The sequence below is a fragment of the Phoca vitulina genome, unplaced genomic scaffold, assembly GCF_004348235.1.
Source record: "Phoca vitulina isolate PV1807 unplaced genomic scaffold, GSC_HSeal_1.0 scaffold25, whole genome shotgun sequence".
In the NCBI taxonomy this organism is placed as follows: Eukaryota; Metazoa; Chordata; class Mammalia; order Carnivora; family Phocidae; genus Phoca; species Phoca vitulina.
In genome coordinates this window covers 41,277,748-41,303,871 of record NW_022589728.1, presented here as the reverse complement: position 1 = coordinate 41,303,871, position 26,124 = coordinate 41,277,748, and the positions used below count along the sequence as shown (strand labels likewise).

Genomic DNA, 26,124 nt, shown 5'->3' with positions numbered 1-26,124 from the left:
TGTTGGAAGACCTCCCTTTTCTTACCATCATGCTGTTAGATCTCTAAGCTTTACACCGCAAGTGTTTTGAGGTGACTGCAAACGGAGGCAACTCCTCCCGGAACGAGAGCGCCAGCATAAGCATTATAATGGTATCGAGCTTCTTGGGACTGAGGATTCAGGGCCTCTCCTGATTCCATGTCACCGGAGGCAAGGCTCTTACTATTTCCTCCTGCGTTAATACCGGGGGAAAACAATTATTTTGCCGGCGTCACGAGCCTGTAGTCAGAGTCAGAATCCAAAGAGGGAAAGTGAAAAAGAGCTGGCCTTGAGAGTCCCAACCCCCGAAGAGCAGTGGTTATTTCTAGGCTCCTAGGGCCGCACGAAGCGTGCGGCACAAAGGGCGCGGGGCGGGGTCCCGGGTCGGTCCCGGCCGCCGCCGCCGCCTGGTGCATCTCGGGAAAGGCTCCCGCCCGGGCCGCGCCGCCGCGCCAGCTCGAGCGCCTTCGTCTCCCCGGCCCTACCCCAGCGGCTCGCGCCGGGCCGGGGCAGAGCGCCGAAGCCGGCCAGCCCGCGGCCGGCCCGAGCTGCCGCGAGTTCCCGGGAGCCTGCGCTCGGCTGCTCCACCGCGGGGGTCTTTGTTCCCGTAGGCGTCTCAGCGCCACCGCTCCCGCCGCAAAACCTGTTAGCGGAGTAGCAACGGCATGTCCTACTTGGAGATGTCCAGTCTGGGGCGCGCTGGAGAGGGGCGGTAATAGAGGTAGCGAGGGTACCCCTATGTTTAGCTAGCGGGCGGAAAGAGAAGGAAACGCGTCGGGCCCGCCTCCTGCTATTATAGCTCGGAGGCGGGCGGCTCCCTCCTGCGCGGGCAACTCGCGCGGGCTCCGCAGGGCGCGCTGGCGGCAGCGGGGCGGGGCGCGGCCGGTCGGCCGGCCCGGGGCCTGCACGTGGTGGGGGCGGTTCTCCCGGCCCGACCCGGGAGGGCCGCCGCTCTCAGGGGAAGGCCGAATGCTGCCCCCCCGCCCCGCTCTTGAGAGACGTTTTACTCCTGGGGGGCCCCGGAACTGCCCGTCCGGAGGACAGGAAGGGAGGGTGCGGCCTGGCGCGAGCGTTTTCTGCGCGCGGGGACTTCGGAGTGGGAAGCCCCCGGGCAGGGGAAAGGCGGCGGGGTGCGGAGAGACCCACCCATGGGAGGTAACCGGGTCGGCGGAGCGGGGAGCGGGAAAAGAAGGTTGACACGAACCTCCGTCAGCGGGCTGGAGCAAAGTGCAAGACAGGCATCCCGGAGAATGGCTGCCCTGAGGTGCCACGGCCGGCCCCGGTGGTCGCAGACCCGACGGGTGGCGCGCGGGGACACACGTGGCCCGCGGCGCGCCGGGCTCTGTTTACATTCTGCAGCAGCTCCACGTTGTGCTGCCGTCCTCGCCTCCCATTGGCCAGCTCGCCAGCCAGAGCGGCGCTCCTCCCGCGGGGGCGGGCCCTGCTGGTCCCGGCGTCTTTTCCGAAGGAACCGGGTTCCTTGAGGCCTTAGCGGGACAGCCACGGTGCGCCGCAGGATGGCCAGTTCCCGACTACTCTATGCTCGCCCGTGCCGCCTCCACCTGGCCGTAGGCCGGGACTGAGGCGCGGTCTGACACGGACGGGATCCGGGAGTTGAGGGCGGGAGGGAACTGGAAAGCACTGGCGGGAGATGCGGAAGCAGAGCGGCGGGGAGCCAGACCTCGGAGGAGGAGCCTCTGAGAGACTCCCTCCCGCCTCCGGGCCGCGCAGGCAGGTGAAGTGGAGAACAGGTGAACGCGGACTGAGGGCCTGGACGAGCGGACCCCGGGCCCTCGGGGTGGGCGGGCGCGGACTGAGCAGGGCGCGGCGCGCGGGCCTGCCGGGCGGGCGCGCGGGAGAGGGGAGCGCGCAGTCCGGAGGTGTCAGTCTGCGGCGCATGCGTGCGGGGCGGGCCTGGCCCGGCCTATATATTGGGTTGGCGCCGGCGCCAGCTGAGAGCGGAGCGGTAGCGGGTCTAGCGGTGAGGAGGTGCTGGGCGTAGGGCGGAGTGCGGGGGGAAAGAAAGCCCCCGGGGCCGATTCTTCCCGCGGGCGGGAGCCTAAGGGAGGAAAAATGGGAAGGCTGAGAAACAGGCGGCTGGGGGGATGGCTCCCCGCTTTGCGTCCCTGTCAGGATCTTTGGCAGGGGGCCGGGGAAGCGGCGCGGGTGGAGGGCTGCCCCGAAGGGGGAGGCCACGGAAAATGCTCTCATTCTAGGGGTTTTCTCTCCCACCCTCGTTAGGGGAGCTCTCCCGCGGGAGAGAGGATAGGGGTCTGGGTTCCCTTCACGGGGAGAAGAGCTCCCTGACCAACCCAGTTTCCCCCTTTCTTTAACTCCCTTTCCTTTCACTCCCACCCCCCATCTGGAGTCGGGGTCCCGGTGCCCCTTCAAGCGACAGGCAGGGCCGGGGGGCTGGGAAGGAGGGAAAGGAGACTGAAGGACGTGACACAAGTCTGCGTTCCCTCCGCCCCCTGCTTCCCCGCCACCGCCGCTCTCCAAATTGGCGCGGAACCGGCTTCTCCACAGCGTTTCGCCTCCACAACCCCCTCTCTCTCCGCGGCTCGTCCAGGATGGAAGGGGGGCCGTGGGGGCGCTGCCCAAGCCCCCCTCGGGGTTCCGGGAGAGAGGATGGAGGGCGCAGAAAAGACCCATTTGGGGGAGAGCTGCCTCGTTGCTGGGGGTGCTTTGTAAATTCTTGAAGACCCTCGCGTCCCGGCTGTACATTCAGTTGAGGAGACGCAGGCATGGGTCCAAAATTAATACCGTGAGACCACCATTGTCGTGCATAAGACAGCATGGTAAATGGCCCAGGCCATCTCCTGAGGGACTGAGCCGTAACCCCTGCAAGAGCGTCTGATTGGCACTTGGGAGAATCGGGGTGACAATATATTTGACTCTCGTTTTTCCTCTCTCCCCTCCAGAGATTTCACACACCTGGAAGAAGAGAATGTCAAGACGCAGGTAACATTATTTGTCTTGTAGATATGTTTAAAAGTTAGCTACTGTGCTTGAAACTCATGACTTACTAAACTTTCTTTAAAAAATTTCACCGTAGTAGCCGTTTACAAGCTAAGCAACAGCCCCAGCCCAGCCAGACGGATTCCCCCCAAGAAACCCAGATAATTCAGGCCAAGAAGAGAAAAACAGCTCAGGTGAGTTAAGGGAAGAGAGAGAGGAGAGAGAAGAAATTCTTTGCTGGGACTTCAGTTTAACAATGGTCTTTTTTATTTTCCAGGATGTCAAAAAAAGGAAAGAGGAGGTCACCAAGAAACATCAGTATGAGATTAGGGTAATGCAGAACTGGGCTGGGTGGGCTTTGGGGTAACGAATGCAGGACAAATGATAGAATTGTGTTATTACTATGCAATAGAAAGATACCTCTGACACTTTTACTTTGAATGCCCCTAGAGGTCAGCAGGAAGGTGCATATCTTTGGGTGGTTTTTATGTGCCCGAATCCTACTACAGCTGCAGAATTTGAAGCAGCTGGTTCCTCTTTGTAAATCCCTCCCTCTTGGAGTCGCCTGGTGCACCAGGGCCCGCCTAATCTGTCCGATGTACTGCTCTTTGTTCCCTCTCTGACTATAGTGGAGGGTCCTAATAGCTGTTCCTTGGGGCATAAATAGGACGTGAAGTCACTGACAGACTGGCACCCAGCCCTTTGCTACCTATTCTCCCTATGTGTGGTACAGAGAATACTAGAGACAATGGTTCTCTTTGAAACACTGGTTGGGGAAAGGGTCCTTTAAAAAATATTTAAGTAATTGACTTCAGTTGATTCCATTTTTAAGCTTTTGCCTTATAGTATTCTGAAGTATGGAAGCAGGCTTAACTGGGGTGGGGGGGAGCTTTTTATAAAACAAGGTGCCCTTGCCACTATTGTAAACAGGGAGAATTTCAGTTTTATAATCTTGAAAGTGATTAGTGTTTGACTACAGATGCATTTTGTTACTACTCCCTTCCCCCAATACCTAATGTATTGCCAGAATTGTATTTTGTTCTCTAAAACATCCCACCTGTTACTATTTAAAGATAGCTATGAACTATAGGTCTTATTTCTAAAATACGAATGTCAACTACATTGTCAGCAGTGGTTAACGATGGTGTTTGGGGAAAACTATAGACTGTTTAAAGATACTAGCTTCCATTTATGAAAGATCCAAGACAAAAGCTGATTTTCTTTTGCACAAATTTTTGTTTTAAATAACAGAATTGTTGGCCACCTGTATTATCTGGGGGGATCAGTCCTTGTATTATCATTGAAACACCCCACAAAGAAATAGGAACAAGTGACTTCTCCAGATTTACAAATTACAGATTTAAAAATCTTTTTATTAATCCTTCACCTTTGCCTGATTTAAGGTAAGAAAATTTTTTGTAATTTGGTATCAAAGATTAAAATTGTACTAACTTAATATATTACACTATTTTGAGTCCTATTTTACCTTCATTATAATGTAGAAAAACATCCAAAAATTGCTTTCTTTACTAGTATTTATGCATGTATTGAGAATGGTGATGTTTGCAAAGGATATATGGGTATTTAAAATAGATTTTTTATGAAGTAATTTTCATTTACTTGCTGAATACTGTAAGCCTCATTAGAGGCTTTTTAAATGAGGTTTAAATAATTTTTCTAAATTGTTAAGACGGAAGCACTGTAACATGTACGACATTTTCATTTGATAGATCAACCCTGTTTCTTACCAAGCTTAGGAAGATCTATACTCAATTCTTTTTTCTAGTTAATATGACTAAGAGGTACAGCTTATACAAAACATGTAGTGTAGTATATTTGGCTCTAATACACACATTAATGGGCACTTAAACTCACCATCCCTCCCCTTCACTATACTCTGTCCCAGCTACCACCACTTTAGGTGAGTCTAATATTGATCTATCTGGAGATGACTGGAACTTGTCTGTACTGGGATTATATGCTTAAATATTTAAATTCTCAGTGTTGCTCTTGAGAAAATACTGTTCTCTTAAATGGGAGGCTTTTATGAATGGGGAAAGCACTCTTGAAAGCCATAATCTAAGTTCTTGCTGTACAATTTCAGGCTTCTACTTTTTTACGCTAAAGAAATGGTTTCTAAAAGTTAAAGTAGCAATTTTTTCCTAACTTAAAGAGCTTCTCCTTCCAAGTTCTAATTGTATTTCAATGCCTGAAGTTTATTCTTTGTAAAACAGCTTGAATATTATGTAGGTCACATATTCTTTTCTCCTCCTTTCTATAGTTGGGGATGTTCAAAGGATGTTTGGCTAAACATGCTAAAAAAAGAGACCAGATATGTTCATGACAAACATTTTGAAGTTCTGCATTCTGACTTGGAACCACAGATGAGGTCAATACTTCTAGACTGGCTTTTAGAGGTATGTTTCATCAATACAAATTTCCTTTGTCTCTGTATAATGGAAAAGTATTTAGATGTACATGTGCTTTCCATGTGCCCTTGGTGTATTATTCATTTCCAGCAGCCATCTTTTTGGGGGTACATACTGCAGTTGATGGTACCAAAATGGAAAATGTCTGCTTTGTGAGAATAAAATAACACAGCCACTGCCTCCCATACAATCCAAACCTAATTCAGAATTCCTGGTATCTGTGGGTATTGCTGTGTACCAGGCACTGGGTACTGAGGATGATCAAGATGAACAGTATATATAATTGACAAGGTTTTGAATTCCGCTATGCAAAGTGAAGAACCAGGACTAGGCTTCAGGGCCCTCAGAAGTCCTTTTCTGCATCATCAAAATCAAATTATGATTTAGAATCCTGAGAAAAAATTTTTAGGTCCTAAATGATAAGGAGGCTTTGAATATCCAGAGGCGCTAAGCCCCCTTGGCTTCATGTAGTTTCCCTTTATTACATACCTTTATTCCTTTTCGAAATACACTGTACCGTTAATCTAAGGGAGTAACAGTGATCTCCAAGTCTCTAAAGATCTGTGCCAGAATGTTCTCTTGTTTAGGCCCATTCCTTTTCTCCAGATAATAATTCCAAGAGTCTCTAAAATTATTGGGATAATGATTACTTGTGTAAATGAGACTGATTTTCCTCCAGCCCTTGGATATTTGCTCTGTAGTTTCCCTGTGTTTGATAGGGATGATGTTCTCTAAGGGAGAAACACTATAGGCTTTTTGGTGGAATAATACATGGCAGAGTAGATCTCAGAAGCTATCAGAAAAGTTTTTAAGACTATAAAACACTGTCCTTTTGAGTAAGGTTATCATTTCTTATTCTGACTAGAAGGGAAGATATTTCAATCATGTGGGTACAAGAAGGTAACTTCTGGAGTGCCTAGTGATCATGGAAGCAACCTAATAAACACAATTATGTAGAATTTTTTTCCTTTTTATGTTGCACTGACTTTTTCTCCAGTAGTTGTCCATCAAATTTATTGCTATTTTCCCTTAAATACGATTATATGCAAAACTGTATAGAATATAATAAATCCAGCAGTGTTAAACTCTAGTTTTTCTTAGTATATCCTTTTAGTCTAGGAATGCAAAGATGATTCAACATTACCTTAACAGTTTAAAGGAGAAATATCATAAAGTCTCAATAGATGTGAAAGACATTTTTTGAAATTCAGTTTCCATTCCTCATTTCAAAATATGTAGGAAACTAAGATTTCCCTAACACATTCTTATTAGAAACTCATGTATTTCCATCTCTGTTTTCCTCATCCTCAAAGTGGGGATAAAGTTGCTACCTCCTAGAGTTCAGAATTTATTTATTTTATTTTATTTTTTTTTAAGATTTTATTTATTTATTTGAGAGAGAGAGAATGAGAGAGAGCACATGAGAGGGGGGAGGGTCAGAGGGAGAAGCAGACTCCCTGCCGAGCAGGGAGCCCGATGCGGGACTCGATCCAGGGACTCCAGGATCATGACCTGAGCCGAAGGCAGTCGCTTAACCAACTGAGCCACCCAGGCGCCCCAAGAGTTCAGAATTTAAAGCTTTCCCTGTAATAAGTATGGAATGACAGATACTGTTTATTATTAATAGTGAAACTTAGGGACATTCCCATTACAGTCAGAAACAAGGGATGAGATCAAGACTATCTTATCACCAATGTTGTTCATTCAGTTTTCTTCTATAAAAATTCTCAGCCAATGCAGTAAAACATGAAAAAAAAAATGAAGTTAAACATTGAAAGGAACGTTACCATTTTGTAGTTAAATGTCCACCTAGAACAGTGAAGAGAATCATTTGGAGCTATTAGAATTAAAAATATAAACTAAGCATGAAAACTTAACCATTTACCAGCAATAAACAATTAGGAAATTAATGGAAAAAAGTTCTCACTCGTAGTATAAATGTATCTGGGAATAAATTAAGGCCATGTGAAAAAAAAGAGTAGGGACCACTGGGTGGCTCAGTCGGTTAAGCATCTGCCTTCAGCTCAGGTCATGATCCCAGGGTCCTGGGATGAGTCCCACGTCGGGCTCTCTGCTCAGCAGGGAGCTTGCTGCTCCCTCTGCCTGTGCATGCTCTCTGACATACAAATAAATAAAAGCTTTAAAAATAAATAAAAACTAGAAAGCATAAATGAGGATGGTAATAGACTCTTTTATCCTATATCCTAGTACATGTTAATATCTGCCCCCCGCCACCACCACCACCCAATCTTAGCTTTGGTATCCTAAAACGCAAAGTTGGTCTTAAAAGTATTCTAAAGACTGGTATTTTAGGAGAGAACTTTCTCATCTGGAGAAATGCATAGAATATTTAAATGTTTGGATTCTTCCCTAGGTATGTGAAGTATACACACTTCATAGAGAAACATTTTACCTTGCGCAAGACTTTTTTGATAGATTTATGTTGACACAAAAGGATATAAATAAAAATATGCTTCAACTCATTGGAATTACCTCATTATTCATCGCTTCCAAACTTGAGGTAAGTTCTCAACGTTTATCCATAGATCGATTTACCTCACTTTTTTAAATCGACACATTAATAATCCCAGCAAATAAAGCTTTTAACATTAACTCTATAGGAAAGATGAGTGGGTGTTTTTTTCCCCTGGAACATTTTCTGAATATTGATTTGGATGGATAAATATAGTTCCCTTTGTTAGTATCTGAGCCTATTATAAGCATCTGGTTTAGATTCTGGAAACATCTAGGTGAAATATCATATGGCTCATTCTGCCAGACAAAATATACCAGTGTGGTCCCTATACGTAAGTATGGCACTTGGATTCAACAGAATAGTCTCTGAAAACTAACTGACCAAATAAATACTATTCTGGGTTAAAATAATGGTCTATATCTATATACTGAATGGTCTATATTCTGTATCTGGGTGGTGGTGCCAGGATAGAAGGCAACTCTTTTCTTGCCTGAGGTTTTCTTTCACACAATTTCAATCTATCTTTCTTAAACAGTATATTTTGGATATCATACTTCTGAAATCATTTTAAGGGTAGGAGAGGGACTGTGAATCATGCCTTCATTTAAGTGTATATTTAAATATACATTTTTGAGCATTAAGAGCTATCTCCCAATTCTGCCAAATTTGGTGAATATTTTTTTTTAATTTTTTTTTTTATTATTATTAGAGAGAGAGTACAAGCAGGGGGAGCAGCAGAGGGAGAAGGAGAAGCAGGCTCCCCGCTGAGCAGGGAGCCCGATGTGGGGTTCGATCCTAGGACCCCAGGATCATGACCTGAGCCGAAGGCAGACGCTTAACCGTCTGAGCCACCCAGGCACCCTGGTGAATACTTTTGTATTCAGTCTATCCTTACCTGGAGTCATACTGTGTGTTTCAGGTATCTTTCTAGACTGAAATCTTGATTTTTAGCCTGTTCTCATCTGTAGCAGGCCTCTCTTCTACTCTGATCATTCTGTCTATTCTCTGGGCTGTTAAGACAGACCTGTCAGCCAAACTGCAGAACGTATTTGATTTACCATACTTTTTATAAAGGAACTGTTTTCAGTAGTTTCTAGACCTTATTTTAAAATAGTGTCTTGTTTTGGTCTGGCCAATATACTAAGCAATTTTAAAACAAGTTTGGCTTTTTATTTTTTAACAAGTATTTTAAGATATTCTAGTTTATTTTTTTATTAGGATTTTATTTATTTATTTGACAGAGAGATAGCACAAGTAGGCAGAGGGAGAGAGAAGCAGGCTCTCCGCTGAGCAGGGAGCCGGACGTGGGGCTTGATCCCAGGACCCCAGGATCATGACCTGAGCTGAAGGCAGCCGCTTAACCGACTGAGCCACCCAACGCGCCCCATTCTAGCTGTTTATTAACTGGAATTCAAGATCAAGTCTATGAAAATAAGTCTCAGGGCAGTTGGCTAATTTGGACTCCTGCATCCTTGAAAAATATCCTGTTACTAAGACACATAATCACTTCATGAAGCTGTCCTTAAAAATGAAGACTGTATGTGGTTTCTGTATAACTTCTTGTTTTAATCTCAACTGTGCTTAATTTTTTTTAAATCCATTTTAAAGGAAATATATGCTCCTAAGCTCCAAGAATTTGCTTATGTCACTGATGGTGCCTGCAGTGAAGAGGATATTTTAAGAATGGAACTTATTATATTAAAGGTAATAAATTTATTATGTCTAGTTCCAATTTAGTAACTTAGTGATTACTACTGAATCTGAAAGACCACAATGTAAATAGTCAAAACAGGTTTCATTAAGCATTAGGATCCAGTTCAAAGAGGTTAATGCATCAAAATACTGACATTGGTATGGATGGAGGGGAATTTAACCTGTAGACTCTTCTTTTTCTGTCTCTGAAGTTTTCTATATTGAGAATATATTACTTTCTTAATTTTAAAGTGATTAAGAAGGGCGCCTGGGTGGCTCAGTCATTAAGCGTCTGCCTTCGGCTCAGGTCATGATCCCAGGGTCCTGGGATCGAGCCCCACATTGGGCTCCCTGCTTGGCAGGAAGCCTGCTTCTCCCTCTCCCACTCCCCCGGCTTGTGTTCCTGCTCTCACTCTCTGTCAAATAAATAAATAAAATCTTTAAAAAAAAAAAAAAAAAAAGTGATTAAGGACGCTTTGAAAAGTATAATTAGCATAGCATGCTATAAGCAACAATGACTCTCAAATCTTAGTTCTGATATTCCCCTTCTTCCAACAGATGAGAATTATTTCATTGCCTTTTTTTTCTTTCTATATGCAAAAAAGGCTATTAACAGAAGCATGGATAAGAGAAGCATAAAGGTGTTTAATCAGGCTCTGAATTAGAGTAAAGGCTGAATGTTAGCTACTAGAAAGCATGTTATTTGAACACCATGAGTTTTTATATAGGACACACAAGAAAACAAGGACTTTTTATAGATTTATCTAAACTACATATATTACAGATTACAATCTATAAACGTTCATATTCATAACTCTGTTAAATATCAAGTGCCCAGAAAGATCTCATTCTAATAATCATTCAAATTCAGGCTTGAAGCACAGCATAAGGGGTATGTAAAGAGGAGATGGAATTTTCTGTAACACCGTTCTCACCTATTTTAGACTGCTTGTAAATGGTGAAGTCCCAGGGCTTCATGGAGGAGAGGGTATCATAAATCAGGATTTGTCTTTTTTGTTCTGAACTTTTAAATTTGATGAGAAGCCATCGAAGATCATGAGAAGAAAAAGTATAGAATGAGTTCTTGAAAGATCTGAATGGAATTAGCTTTGGTCATTGAATACAATTTTACAAAGGCAGTTTCAGCAAATAAAAATAGATGTGGAAGACCAGGGGCTGCAAGAAATGAGAAAAGGAATGAATACTAGGCTTAATGAGCTTTCTAAATAAAGACTAGAGAATAATAAAGGGGCCTATATTAATAGACTGTGAAATACAAGCACCTCCACATCGTGAAGTATCTCTAAATATTTTTACTAAAAATAAGGGTCAGAATAAAATTCCTAGGAAGAGGGGTGCCTGGGTGGCTCAGTCGTTAAGCGTCTGCCTTTGGCTCAGGTCATGATCCCAGGGTCCTGGGATCGAGCCCCATATGGGGCTCCCTGCTCAGTGGGAAGCCTACTTCTCCCTCTCCCCCTGCTGTGTTCCCTCTCTCGCTGTCTCTGTCAAATAAATAATCTTAAAAAAAAAAAAATTCCTAGGAAGAAATAAACCTAAAGCAGAAAGCTTTTAAATGACTATTTAGTAAAGTAGCTATGTATAACAGTGTATATATATCTACATTTATTAACAGGTATTTTAATTCCATTAACAGGCTTTAAAATGGGAACTCTGTCCTATAACAGTCATCTCCTGGCTAAATCTCTTCCTTCAAGTTGATGCTCTTAAAGATGCTCCTAAAGTTCTTCTACCTCAGTATTCTCAGGAAAAGTTCATTCAAATAGCTCAGGTATTTTCATTGACTATATGCTAATGTTGTTTATTATAGCTGTTTAGTGCATTTATAGTCTTAAGCTATACAACAAAAAGCGTAATTAAATTCACTCCTTAGTTGACGAGAACAAAACTGCTGATGCATAAAATTCTGTTCCCAATATTTATGTTGCTTAATAATTTTAGAAGACTTTTTAAATTTTGAGTTAAATGTATCATGAATACTTTTCATTCTTTGAGTCTAAAATAGAGTTAAATACCTTTTTGATATATAAAATGGAAAAAGGCATTTAGCCAGTTGTCTTTAGTACGGTATGAAATTATATGATTATCTTATTCTATTTGAATACACAGGGTACCTATTTTGTACATTAGAATTAAGATTACCTTAGTTATTTTTTAAAAATTAGGTTCAAATTACGTTTTCCTAGGCCAGCATAACAAATGTTCCTGCCTGCCTGCTTCTCGTAAGTATCTTAAAGACTATTGTAACTGCCATATATAAGTGAGGAAAATCTATGTTCTAATTCTGTGTAGGATATGAAAAGCTTACATATGGAATTGAAGGAACTACGGTATATTGGGATGGGTTTTAAATAACCTAGGTTGAAATTTAGTTGTATTTTAAATCTAGTCAACACATTATGAACACTAAAACTGAATTACCAGTAAAATCTTAGAATTGGTTCATTTTATAAAACTTTCTAATGAAGACTTTTTTTCTGTCAATTCCCAGCATTCCAAATTATCTTAGGTAGCTATACCCTTTTTGTAGAGAACAAACATTTGATAAGCTGGTAATTACTGTGTCTACATTGTTTATTTCTAAGTCTTCTCATGTTTCTATCTTCTGGACCAATGTGAGCAAACATAATTTTATTTCACTGGACAGGTATCACCTTAGGTCTCTGAAATCTAGCCCTTTTACACCATTCTGCTCTTTGTGCAGCTCTTCATACCTGGATTATAGATCTGCCTTTTAACTAATCTGTTTAGACTACAGTGAAGCAGATACACAGAAGGGAACATGTTTCTAAAGGATCATTCTTAAAATGTATCTTTCCTGATTTAAAATCCTCCAGTAATTTCAGTAATCAGAACTAAAATTCTTAATGACACTTTATGATCTAACCTAGGCTAATCTATGATCTTATCTGTCCCTCTCCAGCTACTGTCCGTCTGCCCCCCCCCCCCCCCCCCGGTAAATAAGGAATGAAGGAATTCCTTTGTTCTGAACTAGGAGTTCCACGGGAAAGGAATACCTTCTCATTTATCTTTGCAAGTGCTGTTCCCTATACGTAGAATACTCTACCTCCCAATCTTCCTAGCTACCTTATCTTTTAAGATTTAAGCAGCACAAGTCTTCCCCACTCTGGATGAGGTGCCCTTCCTACTACTACACATCACACCGCGTCCTAACAGTCCTTGTCTATTCACTTCCTAACTCAAGCCACCACTCTCAAGGAAATTATCTTTGGATCCCTATAGTTTTAGCAATTCTTAGCATATGGGTCCACCTAAGTACTCTAAAATGGTAGCTGACTGATCTTTAGTAGCAACATGTATCACTCATCCTTTCTCTTAAATATGTGTACTTTTGCTTTTTCCTTTGCTAGCTTTTAGATCTGTGTATTCTAGCCATCGATTCATTAGAGTTCCAGTACAGAATATTGGCTGCCGCTGCCTTGTGCCATTTTACCTCTATTGAAGTGGTTAAGAAAGCCTCAGGTAAAGCACTGTATTTTGTTATCTTCTTACATGTTCACTTTTAAAGGTACTTTTATCAACTTTAGCTTCCTATTAAAATGGAAGAAAATTAGTTTAGCCACTACCTTCCCTTTTGGTTAGAAGTATTTTCTAATCTTCAATATATATCCATAAACAAAAAAATGTCAAATGGAATTTGTATCCATTTGAAGTTAGTCAACATGGATATAGCTCTGCTTTAAGAGTTCTTTGGGTTTTGATAATTTGTTTCATATGTAGAAGGTATTGGTTAAGAAGCTCTAAAGTCTTGGGGCACCTGGGTGGCTCAGTTGGTTAAACGTCCGACTCTCGGTTTTGGCTCAGGTAATATCGCACGTCCTTGGGATGAAGTCCTGTTTCGGGCTCTGCACTCAGCAGAGAGTCTGCTCCTCTACCCCTCCCCTTTGCTCATGTGCTCTCTCTCAAATGAATAAATCCTTTAAAAAGGGGGGGGGGCACTCTAAGTAATTTTCTCCCTCAAAACAGTCACGTTATTAAAAGGCTAAAATCAGGGCGTCTGGGTGGCTCAGTCGGTTAAGCGTCTGACTCTTGATTTCAGCTCAGGTCAAGATCTTGGGTGGTGGGGATCAAGCCCCGTGCTGGGCTCTGCACTCAGCATGGAGTCTGCTTATTCCTCTCCCTCTGCTCTTCCCCGGGCTATCATGTGCGCTCTAATAAATAAAACAATAAAAAAGGCCCAAATCAAGTTCCAATAAGTTAAAGCAGATTAGCATTCTCAAACTATGTTGAAAGACAGTTTCTGACGGAACCTTCACATTTTCCTAATTTTCCTCTGTCTAGGTTTGGAATGGGACAACATTTCTGAATGTGTAGACTGGATGGTGCCTTTTGTCAGTGTAGTAAAAAGTACTAGTCCTGTGAAGCTGAAAATTTTTAAGAAGATTTCTATGGAAGATAGACACAATATCCAGACACATACAAATTATCTGGCTATGCTGGTATGTTTCTTGTAGGGCTTCTTGGTTTTTTATCTAGTAAGTCACTGAAACTGATAGTAAGGATACTAGAAATACTTCAGGGCAGTGATTTAAGCTACTGGGGGTAGAAAGTTCTAATGGGCACACTAACGTCACAGCAAGATTTGTGGAGTGTCTCAAGATCAATGCCAGTAGTCCAGGTAAGAGTTTTAGGCAGTTCAAACTGCTGAATCTCTAAAATGTGACTAGTCACGCTTGCAAAGACAGAGACCACTACATGAGGCCTAAGTAGTCTCAAATTAATACCCAAAAAATCTGGTTTGACGTTAACTCGGTCAGTGCTTTATCTTACCTGTTAATTTCCGCATGATTTCTTCACACCTATAGGATGAAGTAAATTACGTAAACACCTTCAGAAAGGAGGGACAGCTGTCACCAGTGTGTAGTGGAGGCATTATGACACCACCGAAGAGCACTGAGAAACCACCAGGAAAACACTGAAGAAGTTAACTAAGCAAACAAGCTGGAATTGACTGAGTATTGGGTAGAATTTCATAGAACTGAACTACTAAAGTTTTCAGAAAAGTAGTGCTATGACTGTCCTGGCCAATTCAGAAGTTTCACTGCCATTCTTTGAATTTAAAAAAAACTACTTAAAATTGGCATTAAGGAAGAAATTCCTAGGTTAGCTGTTTAAACAGCAGGATTGTTTACAAAGATGACTTCATTCCCAACGTGACTGGATAGAAGCCAGCCACAATTTATGCCATAACAATTTTTTTTGATCCAGTGTTACTATGTTTATCTTGATAAACTAAGAATTTTATCATTGGCGTTTTAGACTAGATAAGTACTACCTTAAAGGGGACACTGAGTAATACAATACTTTGAATCTAGTTTTTAGATTCTCAAAATTCATATTCTTGACTAGTGCAATTTGGTTTTTGAAAATAAAATTTAAACTTGTTTACAAAATGTTTAGTTTTATAATAAGGTGACTAATTTATCTATAGCTGCTGTAGCAAGCTATTATAAAACTTGAATTTTTACAAATGGTGAACTTTAATCTGTTTTTTAACTGATCCATTTGCCTTGCCATGGCATTTTTTAACCAGTAAGGCTTAGATGAACATGGTGTTTAAACTGTGCTCTAAAAAGGGGGAATACCAAAGAAATTTTAAACAAGATAAATGTTGTAGCTCCTACTTTGGGCTTTGACACAAAGGTTGCTTTATAATAACTTTTCGTACATCACAATTTAAGTGAAGAAGTACCCTTTCAACCTATTTATATGAGAAAGTCACTTTATTAACTAACTCCCAAGATATCCCTAAGGACTTTTTCTTAATTTAGTGTGACTAAGACTATTTATGTTCGCAAAACTATTAAGGTCCTTTTTTAATTCCTACATTATGAGTTAAGGACAGTGTCAAAGTGATAAAGCTTAACACTTGACCTAAACTTCTATTTTCATAAGGCAGAAAAGTAGTAAATGTATACTGACTCCTAGATTATTTATTAAAAACAAACAAAAAACCTGACATAAGAACTTGCTGTGTATGGACTAGCTACTTCTACATATTTTTTTTTTTAAAAAACGAAATTTCAGCCTCAAGAGTGGGTCTAATAGAAAATAAATTATACTAAGTTGCTAGTTTATTGTTACTGGACATGTGAATCTCTTCCTTTGAAGAAATTATAAATTTAAGCTATGGTTATGGTATGAAGTCTTCTGTATAGTTGTTTTTCAACTGTTTCAGTATTGTCTGAAAAGAAAACACCACTTAATGTGTACATATGTATTATATAATCTAATACTGTTTATTTTTAGCCCATTGTTTAAAAAATAAAAGTTAAAAAATTTTAACTAACTGCTTAAAAGTAAAGTTTTGCCATTGCTTGGAGGAACTTTTTTTTCCTTCTCTGCGCTGCCAGCTGTAACACTTCTTCTGGGTTGCTTGCGTTCAATTCTGTCTGGCCGATGGCTTTGATCTTCCAAAACAAGAAAGTGAGGTTATTACAGGTGTGGTCAAAGATAAAGTCTTGCTAGTGTACATAATATAAAACTACCTACATGCTAACAATTTAATGAGTAGCTGAACTTCTAATTATAAATGATAAGAGGTATGGAAGAAACTAACAAAGACAGACTAGAGCCACTCTTAAAAAAATTAAATCAGATGCTGAGCCATTGCTCATGGAATTACAGTAGGTCCCCCTTATATGAAGGCAACCATGGTCCAGAAGCTGATGATCCTCCTCCTGACATAACTTAGAAAGTCAACAGTAGAGGGCCCTGGGTGGCTCAGTCGGTTAGGCATCTGCCTTGGGCTCAGGTCATGATCCCAGGGTCCTAGATCAAGCCCCGCCATCGGGCTCCCCGCTCTGCGGGGAGCCTCCTTCTCCCTCCCCCTGCCCTTGCTCATGCGCGCGTGCTCTCTCTCTCTCCCCCCTCAAATAAAATCTTAAAAAAGTCAACAGTAACCTAATGTTATACCACAATGCCTACATCATTCACCTCACAAGAGTGAGTACAATACAGTTAAAATACTTTGAAAGACTATATTCACATAACTTATTACAGTATATTGTTATAATTGCTATACTATAGGTATGTATATATAGCGTTTAGTACTAGCCATGATTTCAGGCATCCACCAGGGGTCTTGGAACTTACCCCTGTGGAAAAGGGGGGAGACGACTACTCTACCTACAGTAACATTAATTCATATAAGTTTGACTAAAAATACCAGTAAATAAACTCTGCATGTCATTTGACACATTTTTACAGTTAAATTAGGGCTCCAACAAAATAGTCTGAAAAATCAAAATTTGTGTTTCAGGAAAGGCTTCACTTTTTTAAGGTGCAAAAAAGTTGTTCAGCACTATAATAGCATACAGTAATTCATTTCTTTCATGATTAGAAAGAAATACCTCAGCCTACTAAAAATCCACAGTACTCTGCCAAGGAGCATTTTGTGAGAACATACTTTACGATCTTCGAATTACCTTTACCTACACCTTTAGATTAAGAAAAGAAACCCAATTAGAACATCTTTTAGGGGCGCATGGGTGGCTCAGCTGTTAAGTAAGCGTCTGCCTTCAGCTCAGGTCATGATCCCAGGGTCCTGCGATCGAGCCCCACATCGGGCTTCCTGCTCCTCGGAAAGCCTGCTTGTCCCTCTCCCACCCCCCATGCTTGTGTTCCTTCTCTAGCTATGTCTCTGTCAAATGAATAAAACCTTAAAAAAAAAAAAAAAAAACTTTAAACAACAAAGACTATTCTGATATTTAGCTTGAAGGGTGATAGTAGACTATTCAGAAATGATCATCAGAGAGTAGGAAGAATTGCTGGAGGATATCCATTTCCATATGAAGGAATGCATGTGGAAAAACATGGTCTTAGGGTATAACTAGAGATTTCCAACAAAATATCACAAAGATGACTGGCTATAAAAGTCCAAAGTAGAAGACAGAAATTGGGATAGACCAGAGATTTGAGAGAAGTAATGTATTCTGTGAGTAGTAGTCAAAACCATAAGTGGATGAAATTACCTAGGGAGGATGTAGGGCAATCAAAATAATGGAGGGACTAACTTTCTGGGGAAACCAAGGTTAAGGGGTAGACAGAGGGAGATACCCACACAGAAGAAAAGTAACAGTGAAAAGAATTGAGTAAAAATGATGTCAGGAACAACAAAGGAATAAAGATTTTAAGAAGTGAGATGTAGGGGCGCCTGGGTGGCTCAGTCGTTAAGCGTCTGCCTTCAGCTCAGGTCATGATCCCAGGGTCCTGGGATCAAGCCCCACATCGGGCTCCCGGCTCAGTTGGAAGCCTGCTTCTCCCTCTCCCACTCCCCCTACTTGTGTTCCCTCTCTCGCGATCTCTCTCTCTCAAAGAAATAAATAAAATCTAAAAAAAAAAAAAAAAAAAAAAAAAAAGTGAGATGTAAACAAAAGGATAAGGACTGAAGAGTATCCACTGGCTTTGACATTTGGTGACCCTTGAGATAACAGGAGCGGTGATGGCAGAAGTCAAATTACACTGGGTCAAAGAGCTTCAAAAAACTAGGCAGAGAAGGGGAAGAGGGAGGTAGGGGCACAGTCAAGGACGAAACAGTTTATAAGCTCTGGGGGAGGCTGACAATACAGGAGCGGAGACAGCTCATTAAAGGTCACTGAAGAGAGAGAATCAAAGCCTAGAAACTTGCCTTCATCAAGAAGTAACATAACCTCTTACTAAGAGTGTACTTAGCGGTGAGCACAGTTACAGATTTTAAAGATGGGAAGGAGGGATTTGGCCACAATTCCCATGTGGAGGTCAGTCTTTTTTCTGGTCTAGTCTAAACACAGGCAAGGAAGTACAGAATAGGGAGAGAAAGGACAGGGGACTAAACAGAAGGCAAGTCTAAAACAGTCCCTGAAAAAGTAGACCCCTGACTGCTGGCCATAACACAAGAGATGAGGGGCCAGCTACGCTTGGAGACCATGGTTTGGTAGTGGCTCACCAGTTTATATGGTTGTAGGGTTTTTTCCAACCAGACTCTGGCTCAGGAAAAAAAAAGCATAAATTTTTGAAAAGGGATTTTTCCAGGTGAAGTGAAGGACAAAAAAAGCAAAGATGCTACAAATATTGATCAAAGGGCAGTTCTGACAGTCAGCCATAGACAAGCAGGGGTTCCCAAATCTGGTTTGTCATCAGAACTATCTGGGAAACTTAAAATGTGGATTCCAGGACCTCATCTCAGGCCAACTGAATCAGCATCTCTGATAGTGCACAGACTGGTATTGGCTGTACTAAAGTGAGTAGAGAAGGAAGGGAAGCTGGGAAGGGGCTGACAGGAAAAACTGGTCTTGAACCTGAACATCTCACTGACAATAAGGAACATGGGAGCCAGGAAGTAAGAGAGGGATAGATTACTGGCAGAGAGATCTTATGTGGAACAACTGACAATAAGGCGTGGCTATGGGTGTGGGTGGCTGATGCAGAGTAAAGGTAACAATGAACTTGTAAAGCTAGGGAAATTGGGTAAACTGATCACATATTTTGATGCATGCAGAGGAATAACCACTAGTTTGGTTAGATGAGCTCGTCAGGAAATAGATGTAAGCTTTTAAAGAGAAAGGGTGTAAAATGATTACAAGTAAATATGGTTTGGAAATAGCACTGGGGAAGTAACAATTTCAGTACTGCCTTCCAGCCCTGGATAAACCGGAAATGGAGAAAGAGTTGCCTCCAATCAAGTACAGCTAGCTTCATGTTCTCTTTCATTTTTTTAAAAAAGATACTATAATCATTTTCCTCTAAATAATGGTCGTACAATTTAGTCCAAATAGAGAGCTTTAAAAGACACACAATAGCACATAATTTTGTTAATAAGGATGAAAGAGCAGAAAGAAAATATCTATGGTGATAATGATGCAAAAATGCTAGGCAAGTAAAAATGGCCATAAATTTATATCTAGCTTAGATGTCAAATTTTTAAATAATCTATTCAATTACTGAGCATCTATTGTGAGCCAGGCACCATTCTAGGTATCAGCTATGACAAAACCAAGTCCCTCCTGTGGGGAAGTAGGAAGGGGAAGAGGGAGATAGAGGCACAATATATAGTAAATATATACTATGTCAGATGTAGATAAGTATAATGGAAGAAAATTTCAAAAGGGAAATGAAAAGGAGAGTGTTGGAGGGAAAAGGATGGAGAAAGACACTGCTATTTTATAAGATGCCCAGGAAATGATCACTAAGAAGACAGTTGAGGAGACCTAAGGGAAGTTAAGAAATGTTTCTAGAAAATAAAACTTCAAAGGCTCTTCAGTGGTGAATATTTTCAGCATGTTCAAAGAACAGCTAATGGTGTAGCAGAAGTTAGCAAGGGAGAAAATCGAATGAATGGTTAGAGGTCAAGTCATCTGCAGCCTTGTAGGCCATTATAAGGACTCTGACACCGCATGAGATGGGAAACCATTTACAGGTTTGGAGCAGAGAGAGGGTATGATCTAACATTTTAATATAAAATAGACTGGAGGGGGGCGCCTGGGTGGCTCAGTCGTTAAGCGTCTGCCTTTGGCTCAGGTTGTGGTCCCAGGGTCCTGGGATCGAGCCCCACATCGGGCTCCCTGCTCAGTAGGGGGAGTCTGCTTCTCCCTCTCCCACTCCCCCTGCTTGTGTTCCCTCTCTCGCTATGTCTCTGTCAAATAAATAAATAAAATCTTTAAAAAAATAAACTGGAGGTAAAAGCTCTGAAGTCAAAATAGGACCTGTTAAAAGTAAACACGGATAACCAAATTCTGGCAATAACTAGGCACACAAAATCTTTTTTTGTTGGTCCAAATCTTAACAATGGTTTAATACCAGGGAAATTAAGTATATCACTGAAGAAGGGCATAAAGTAACTTACTGCAATTTGTCTTTTATCTGTTTCTCCTCTTTTATGATGAAGATCTAAACAAATCAGTTAAGAATAATAAATCTGATATTATTAAATACCATGACAGAATCTCAATTGTTCCTCAACTTTGATTTAGGAAATACAGAGTATTTTTTTAATTTACAGAAATGAACCGTTCTAGTATCACATATATTGATGAAAGGATACAAGTCAAGTATTCCAAAATGGTAACATCCCATATGTAGTCATAGTAGGAGTCCATAGCATCATGACTGAAAAACAGAATTTAATTACTTTCTCGTTCTTAAGCAGAAAAATTTCAGCTTCATTTTAAAAATCATTCATACCTGTTTTGTTCCTGCAATGATTTAAAGGCTGTCTTGTAGTCAATTTCTCTGAGGAACTGACATAAAATTGCCACCTACATAAACAAAGATTTGAAAATGGTTTCATGTAATCAGTGTCAACAATGACTCTTTGGGAGGGGTAAATTTTAATTTTTTTTTTTTTTTAAATAATCTCTACACCCAATGTGGGGTCTGAACTCACGACCCCAAGATCAAGAGTTGCATGCCCCTCCAACTGAGCCAGCCAGGTGCCCCCAGGAGAAGTAATTTTTAATGATTCTTACATTAAGAATATATTTTAAAAAATTAAAAATAAATTAAAAAAATAAAGAATATATTAAAGAGGGCTTGCAGATCAAAGCAAGTGGATCAGCTCATATTTATGGATTCCATCTAATTTTAATTGCAAAAACCTTTACACAAGAATCTGTCTGCCCAGGGTGCCAGGGTGGCTCGGGGGGTTAAGCGTCTGCCTTCGGGTCAGGTCATGATCTCAGGGTCCTGGGATCAAGCCCCACATTGGGCTCCCTGCTCAGTGGGGAGCCTGCTTCTCGTCTCCCTCTGTCTGCTGCTCCCCCTGCTTGTATGTGCACATGCGCGCTCTTGAGCAAGCGCTCTCTCGTGCTCTCAAACAAAATCTTTAAAAAAAATCTGTCCATTTAATGAATGACCTAAAAATTTTTACAGCTTTGAGAAACTGGCAAAAGCCAGTTCAGAAAACTGAAAGCAATTGAAAACTGCCAAACAAAAGTATTACGTAATGACTTCCAAGGACATACAGAACATGCAATTAGACCTGTCACAGCTAGTCCATTCCTCCACCCCCTGAGTCTCTGGCAGCCACTAAATCTACATTCTGACTACATATTCGCCTATCCTGGACATTTCATATGAATGAAATCATAATACAAAGCCATGTGTATGTGGTTTTTTTTCACTCAACATAATACTTCTAAGATTCATCCTTGCTGCAGCCCGTCTCAGCCCTTCAATCGCTTTTACGGCTAAATAATATTCTACTGTAGGCTCTACCAAATTTTACTTATCCATTCACCAACTGATGGACATCTGGGTTGTTTCTACTTTTTAGCTATTACGAATAATGCTACTGTGCACATTCATGTATAAATTTTTCTGTGGACAGGTTTTCAACTTTCTTGGTTACAAACCTAGGAACTGAATTGCTAGGTCACATTGGTAATTTTATGCTTAAATTTTCTGAGGAACTGCCAAGTTGTTTTCCAGAGGAGTTCCCCATTTTATATTCCTACCAGCAATGTATGAGGGTTACAATTTCTCCACACCTTCACCAACACTAGTTACTGTCTTTCAATTATAGCCATCCTAGAGAATACGAAGGGGTATCTCATTGCCGTATTGATTTGTATTTCCCTAGCTGACTAATGTACATATCCACTCTTATATACCAAAAAAAAAAAAAACTTGAAAATGCAATGACCAATGTTTTTTAATTCATACTTTTTAGTTAAAATTTACTAAAAAAAAAAAAAAACTGAAAGAATATACCAAATTCTTAAACACCATCAACTTTATGATACAGAAAATAAAGGCTACTTCCCAGTCCAATGCTTTATATTTATGGTAAACTCTAATACACATGAAAATAAACCAACAACATAGTATCATAAACTAACCTGTGTGTGGCAATTCAGCAAAGAACAGCATTTTATCATTCGTTTTATTACCTACAAAAATAAATTGATTACTTTCAAAAACTAGTTAACATCAATTGTAACCCATTTACCTGATGTGGAATGTCAAAAGTGGCAAAACCTGTGTTTATGTGAAAATGGTGGGTATATGAGAACTCTATTTTTTGCTGAATTTTGCTGTGAATCTAAAACTGCTCTAAATGGAAATTTTAATTAAAAATAGCTAGTTACTAAAAAATTTAAGATCTCATTTCAAAAGCCATTTATTATTAAAGTACTGAAAAATACCATTTAGTAAGTTGTGATATTGGTGGCCTACACCAGAGGAAAGAGCAATACATATAGAAAGAAAATGAAATAAATTTGAGATTTAAGAGACAGAATCAATAGGTATTGAAGGCTGACTGGATTTCGGTGGGAGCGTCGGTAAAGAGGACACTCAGGATTTGGGCCTGGTCAACTCAAATGAACAAACGTGTTTGGTATTTTGGTGTTTTGTTGTTATTCTTTTTGTGGAAAAAGGTCATGAGGAGGGAGACTGTAAGGTAAGATGCTGAAATCAGTTTTGGACAGGTTGAGTTTTAAGTGTTTTGGGAAATCAAAGCAGCAATGATCTATGGGCCCTGGAAATACAGAGAGGAATTGCGTTGTCTAGAGCATTCAATCTGGGAGTTACCTAGTTACCACCACATACATGGAAAGAAAGAAACTCACCAAAAAGCGACCCGGAAAAACCAAAGTGTCAAGGCAGCCAAGAAAGAGAGCCCACAGCAACAGCTCACCTGGTCTGTGTACACGTCAGGGGGCACAGCCTTATTGAAGAAATCAGAACACACGGCTCCTGCCTGCAGGTAATAGTGGAGAGCTGCCGAATACTGATTTGTTGCTAAAGTAGAAAACAGAAGGAAAGAATTACCTATCATTAGACATATCAGGTGAAAAAACAGACAGGGCCTCTTTTGTGAAGAGTCGGGTATTATTACTTCCTGAGTTGACAAAAGCAGATTCAAACCACAGTGCTCGGGAGAACACTTACCCAGGAAAGAACACACGAACGAACGAACGAACACACACACACACATTTTTTTTCAAACTACTGTAAAGAAGCAATATAATATGCTCCTTGCTTTCTAAAACCGATTAGCCAAAAATTTAGCTCAGATTTGTCAACCTTACTATCACAGAATTTAGTATTGGAGGTATTTGTTTCCCAAACACCCATACTAGAAACATACCTGAATTTTCTGAGGTAGTTTATAATCAGTAAATCTATTTTGAACATAGATATTAAAATCTTGAGAATAAGTTCTTTAGGGGGTTAGGGTGAAAATGAACATTAAAACTAGTAATTATTTGCCTCAAAAAGAATCCAGGAGAGAGGGGGACGGACGATGTAGGTGAGGATACAGATGGAATGAAGATGGGCATGAGTTAATTACTGTTAAAGCTGGGTGACAGATATATGGGGGTTCATTATACTATTCTCTTTTTTATTTTGAACTTTCTCTTTTAAAAATTCAGCTCCTAAAAAAAAAAAAAATTCAACTCCTAAAGAAAATTGATCCTGAAACGACACCAGTCAGAAATTTGATTTGACACATAGAGTAATAGAAATACTGGAACTTTATCAAGTGGGAAAATCTATCACATATAATGGGGGTGGGGGAGGAGTCAGGAATCTATTTCCAAGAATACAAATAATTATCAAGAGTGCCAAGATAGATTTTAGAATAGCGTATTTAGAACAGATTTTTAAAAATTTTTTTTTTTATTAAAGATTTTTATTTATTTGAGAGAGCACAAGCAGGAGGAGGGACAGAGGGAGAAGAAGCAGACTCCCCACTGAGCAGGGAGCCTGACACAGGGCCCAATCCCAGGACCCTGAGATCAGGACCTGAGCCGAAGGCAGACGCTTAACCGACTGAGCCACTCAGGTGCCCCTAGAATAGAATATTTTAAAATAGCAATTTTACAGGGGCACCTAGGTGGCTCAGTCAGTTGAGCGTCTGACTCTTGGTTTTGGCTCAGGTCATGATCTCAGGGTCCTGGGATCAGTCCCCGCATCAGGCTCCCAGTTCAGCGGGGAGTCTGTTTGTGGATTCTCTCCTCCCTTTGTCCCTCCCCGCACTGGCTCTCTCTCTCGGTCTCTCTCTAAAAATAAATAAGTCTTAAAAAAAAAAAATAGCAATTTTACAAACTAAACTTTAACTTCTTTCCCTAATATTTTAACCAACTTAGTAGATGAACATTCAACTTAAAAAAAAAAACAAAAACCTTTAAAAAAAACAAAAACAAAAAAGGTAGTCAATATAAAAAATTAAAAGTATTGGTTCAGAGCAAATGCTTAACACGGAAAAATAAATAAATATATCTAGGAAGAAGAGTTAGAGGTCAAAAACAAGATTTAAAGTATTGGGAAAAAATGTGTCATGCATGTATTTTCATTTCTAAAAGTGCTACAACAAAAGAACAAAAACACAAAGCAACCATACATCTCACTTACCAAAATAAATGTCTGCCTGAATAATTAGCCAGGAATGGGTGCTGGGGTTTATACTGAGGGCGTACCGAACTAGCTCTTTCACCGTGATTGCCACAGCTTCAAAGTCCACGGACTGGAGGCTTAAAAAAAAAAAAAAAAAAGACAATGAACATTAATCTCTATTTTTCAACTTCAAATTCCAGACACATTTGTTAAAAACAAAGACTTAGCCAAAATTTAGGGGACCATAAATAGAATGCTAAGTATTACTAAGAGTAAATATACTAAAACTATCACAACTAACTCTTAAGAAAGTGGGAAGGGGAGGGAATGGGGCCAGCTGCTCTGAGCCTGGTTAAACCTGAAAGGACTCTGATACAGAAACAGAAGCTGGAACTGTGGGGATAAAAGCCAGCCCAGCCCCCGAGAAACAGAGCTGATAGTGCCCACCTCCCAGAAGCAGTAAGGCACGGTGGGAGAGAACACAGGCTCTGGATTCAGACACACATGAGGTTCCAGATCTAACCATAATTCACTAGGGTTCCCAGTATAGTGAGAAAAGAACTATGGTTATTATAGGCAAATACTCGATTATACATTTACAGCTAAATGAGTTAAACTGATTTACGATCTAAGAAATTTACAAAATGGGGGCGCCTAGGTGGCTTAGTCATTAAGCGTCTGCCTTCGGCTCAGGTCATGGTCCCAGGGTCCTGGGATCGAGCCCCTCATTGGGCTCCCTGCTCAGAGGGAAGCCTGCTTCTCCCTCTCCCGCACCCCCTGCTTGTGTTCCCTCTCTCGCTGTCTGTCAAATAAATTAAAAAATAAATTTATAAAATGTTAACAAGAATTCTATCTACGTATCAAACAACTGATCTTAAAATAGTAATGCTTAATCCATGCCATCCTCACACTATTTTTGGAGTCAATAAAGACTCTTGTTCAAGAGGAATGCTTTTTCTGGTCATTTAGTCACATTATATTTTCTCTAGGTCAATTTATATTAAAGTAGCTTTATCATGAAGATAATGGTTATTAAGCCTATATGTGCCAGTCCTTATTCTAAACAACTGGTTTAGAAAACGTACTAACTTATTTAATCCTCACAAATCTGAGATAGGTATTATTCTTATACCCATTTAATAAATGAGGAAATTGGCAAAGAAAGCAACTTATCCAAGGTTATATACCAGGTAA

The 26,124-nt window shown here is 40.8% G+C and overlaps 2 protein-coding genes across 5 annotated transcripts in view; one reads left to right on the top strand and one right to left on the bottom strand.

Moving 5' to 3' along the window:
- The first annotated feature begins 1,100 nt into the window (after positions 1-1,100).
- Positions 1,101-14,543, top strand: CCNE2 (cyclin E2). 3 transcript variants are annotated; one of them, XM_032421596.1, is made up of 12 exons: positions 1,101-1,173; positions 2,940-2,979; positions 3,074-3,170; positions 3,254-3,307; positions 4,228-4,379; positions 5,258-5,393; positions 7,780-7,926; positions 9,490-9,585; positions 11,228-11,362; positions 12,963-13,074; positions 13,894-14,051; positions 14,418-14,543. In XM_032421596.1, the coding sequence occupies exons 1-12, from the start codon at positions 1,167-1,169 to the stop codon at positions 14,529-14,531; spliced, it is 1,248 nt and encodes a 415-aa protein (XP_032277487.1). In that variant the 5' UTR covers positions 1,101-1,166; the 3' UTR covers positions 14,532-14,543. The 3 variants fall into 3 exon arrangements, with proteins under 3 accessions (XP_032277487.1, XP_032277489.1, XP_032277488.1); XM_032421598.1 differs by lacking the exon at positions 1,101-1,173 and adding an exon at positions 1,673-1,753; XM_032421597.1 differs by lacking the exon at positions 1,101-1,173 and adding an exon at positions 1,951-1,999.
- A 1,009-nt stretch (positions 14,544-15,552) lies between these two features.
- Positions 15,553-26,124, bottom strand: part of INTS8 (integrator complex subunit 8) — a 53,834-nt gene continuing 43,262 nt past the window's right edge. For both annotated transcript variants that reach the window (XM_032421594.1, XM_032421595.1), the window contains 7 exons: positions 24,949-25,067; positions 23,228-23,331; positions 22,428-22,478; positions 20,773-20,846; positions 20,633-20,697; positions 20,435-20,478; positions 15,553-16,022 (listed from right to left, as the gene is read on the bottom strand). In XM_032421594.1, coding sequence (XP_032277485.1) covers positions 15,906-16,022; positions 20,435-20,478; positions 20,633-20,697; positions 20,773-20,846; positions 22,428-22,478; positions 23,228-23,331; positions 24,949-25,067 — 574 coding nt within the window. In that variant the 3' untranslated portion in view covers positions 15,553-15,905. The remainder of the gene's footprint in view (positions 16,023-20,434; positions 20,479-20,632; positions 20,698-20,772; positions 20,847-22,427; positions 22,479-23,227; positions 23,332-24,948; positions 25,068-26,124) is intronic.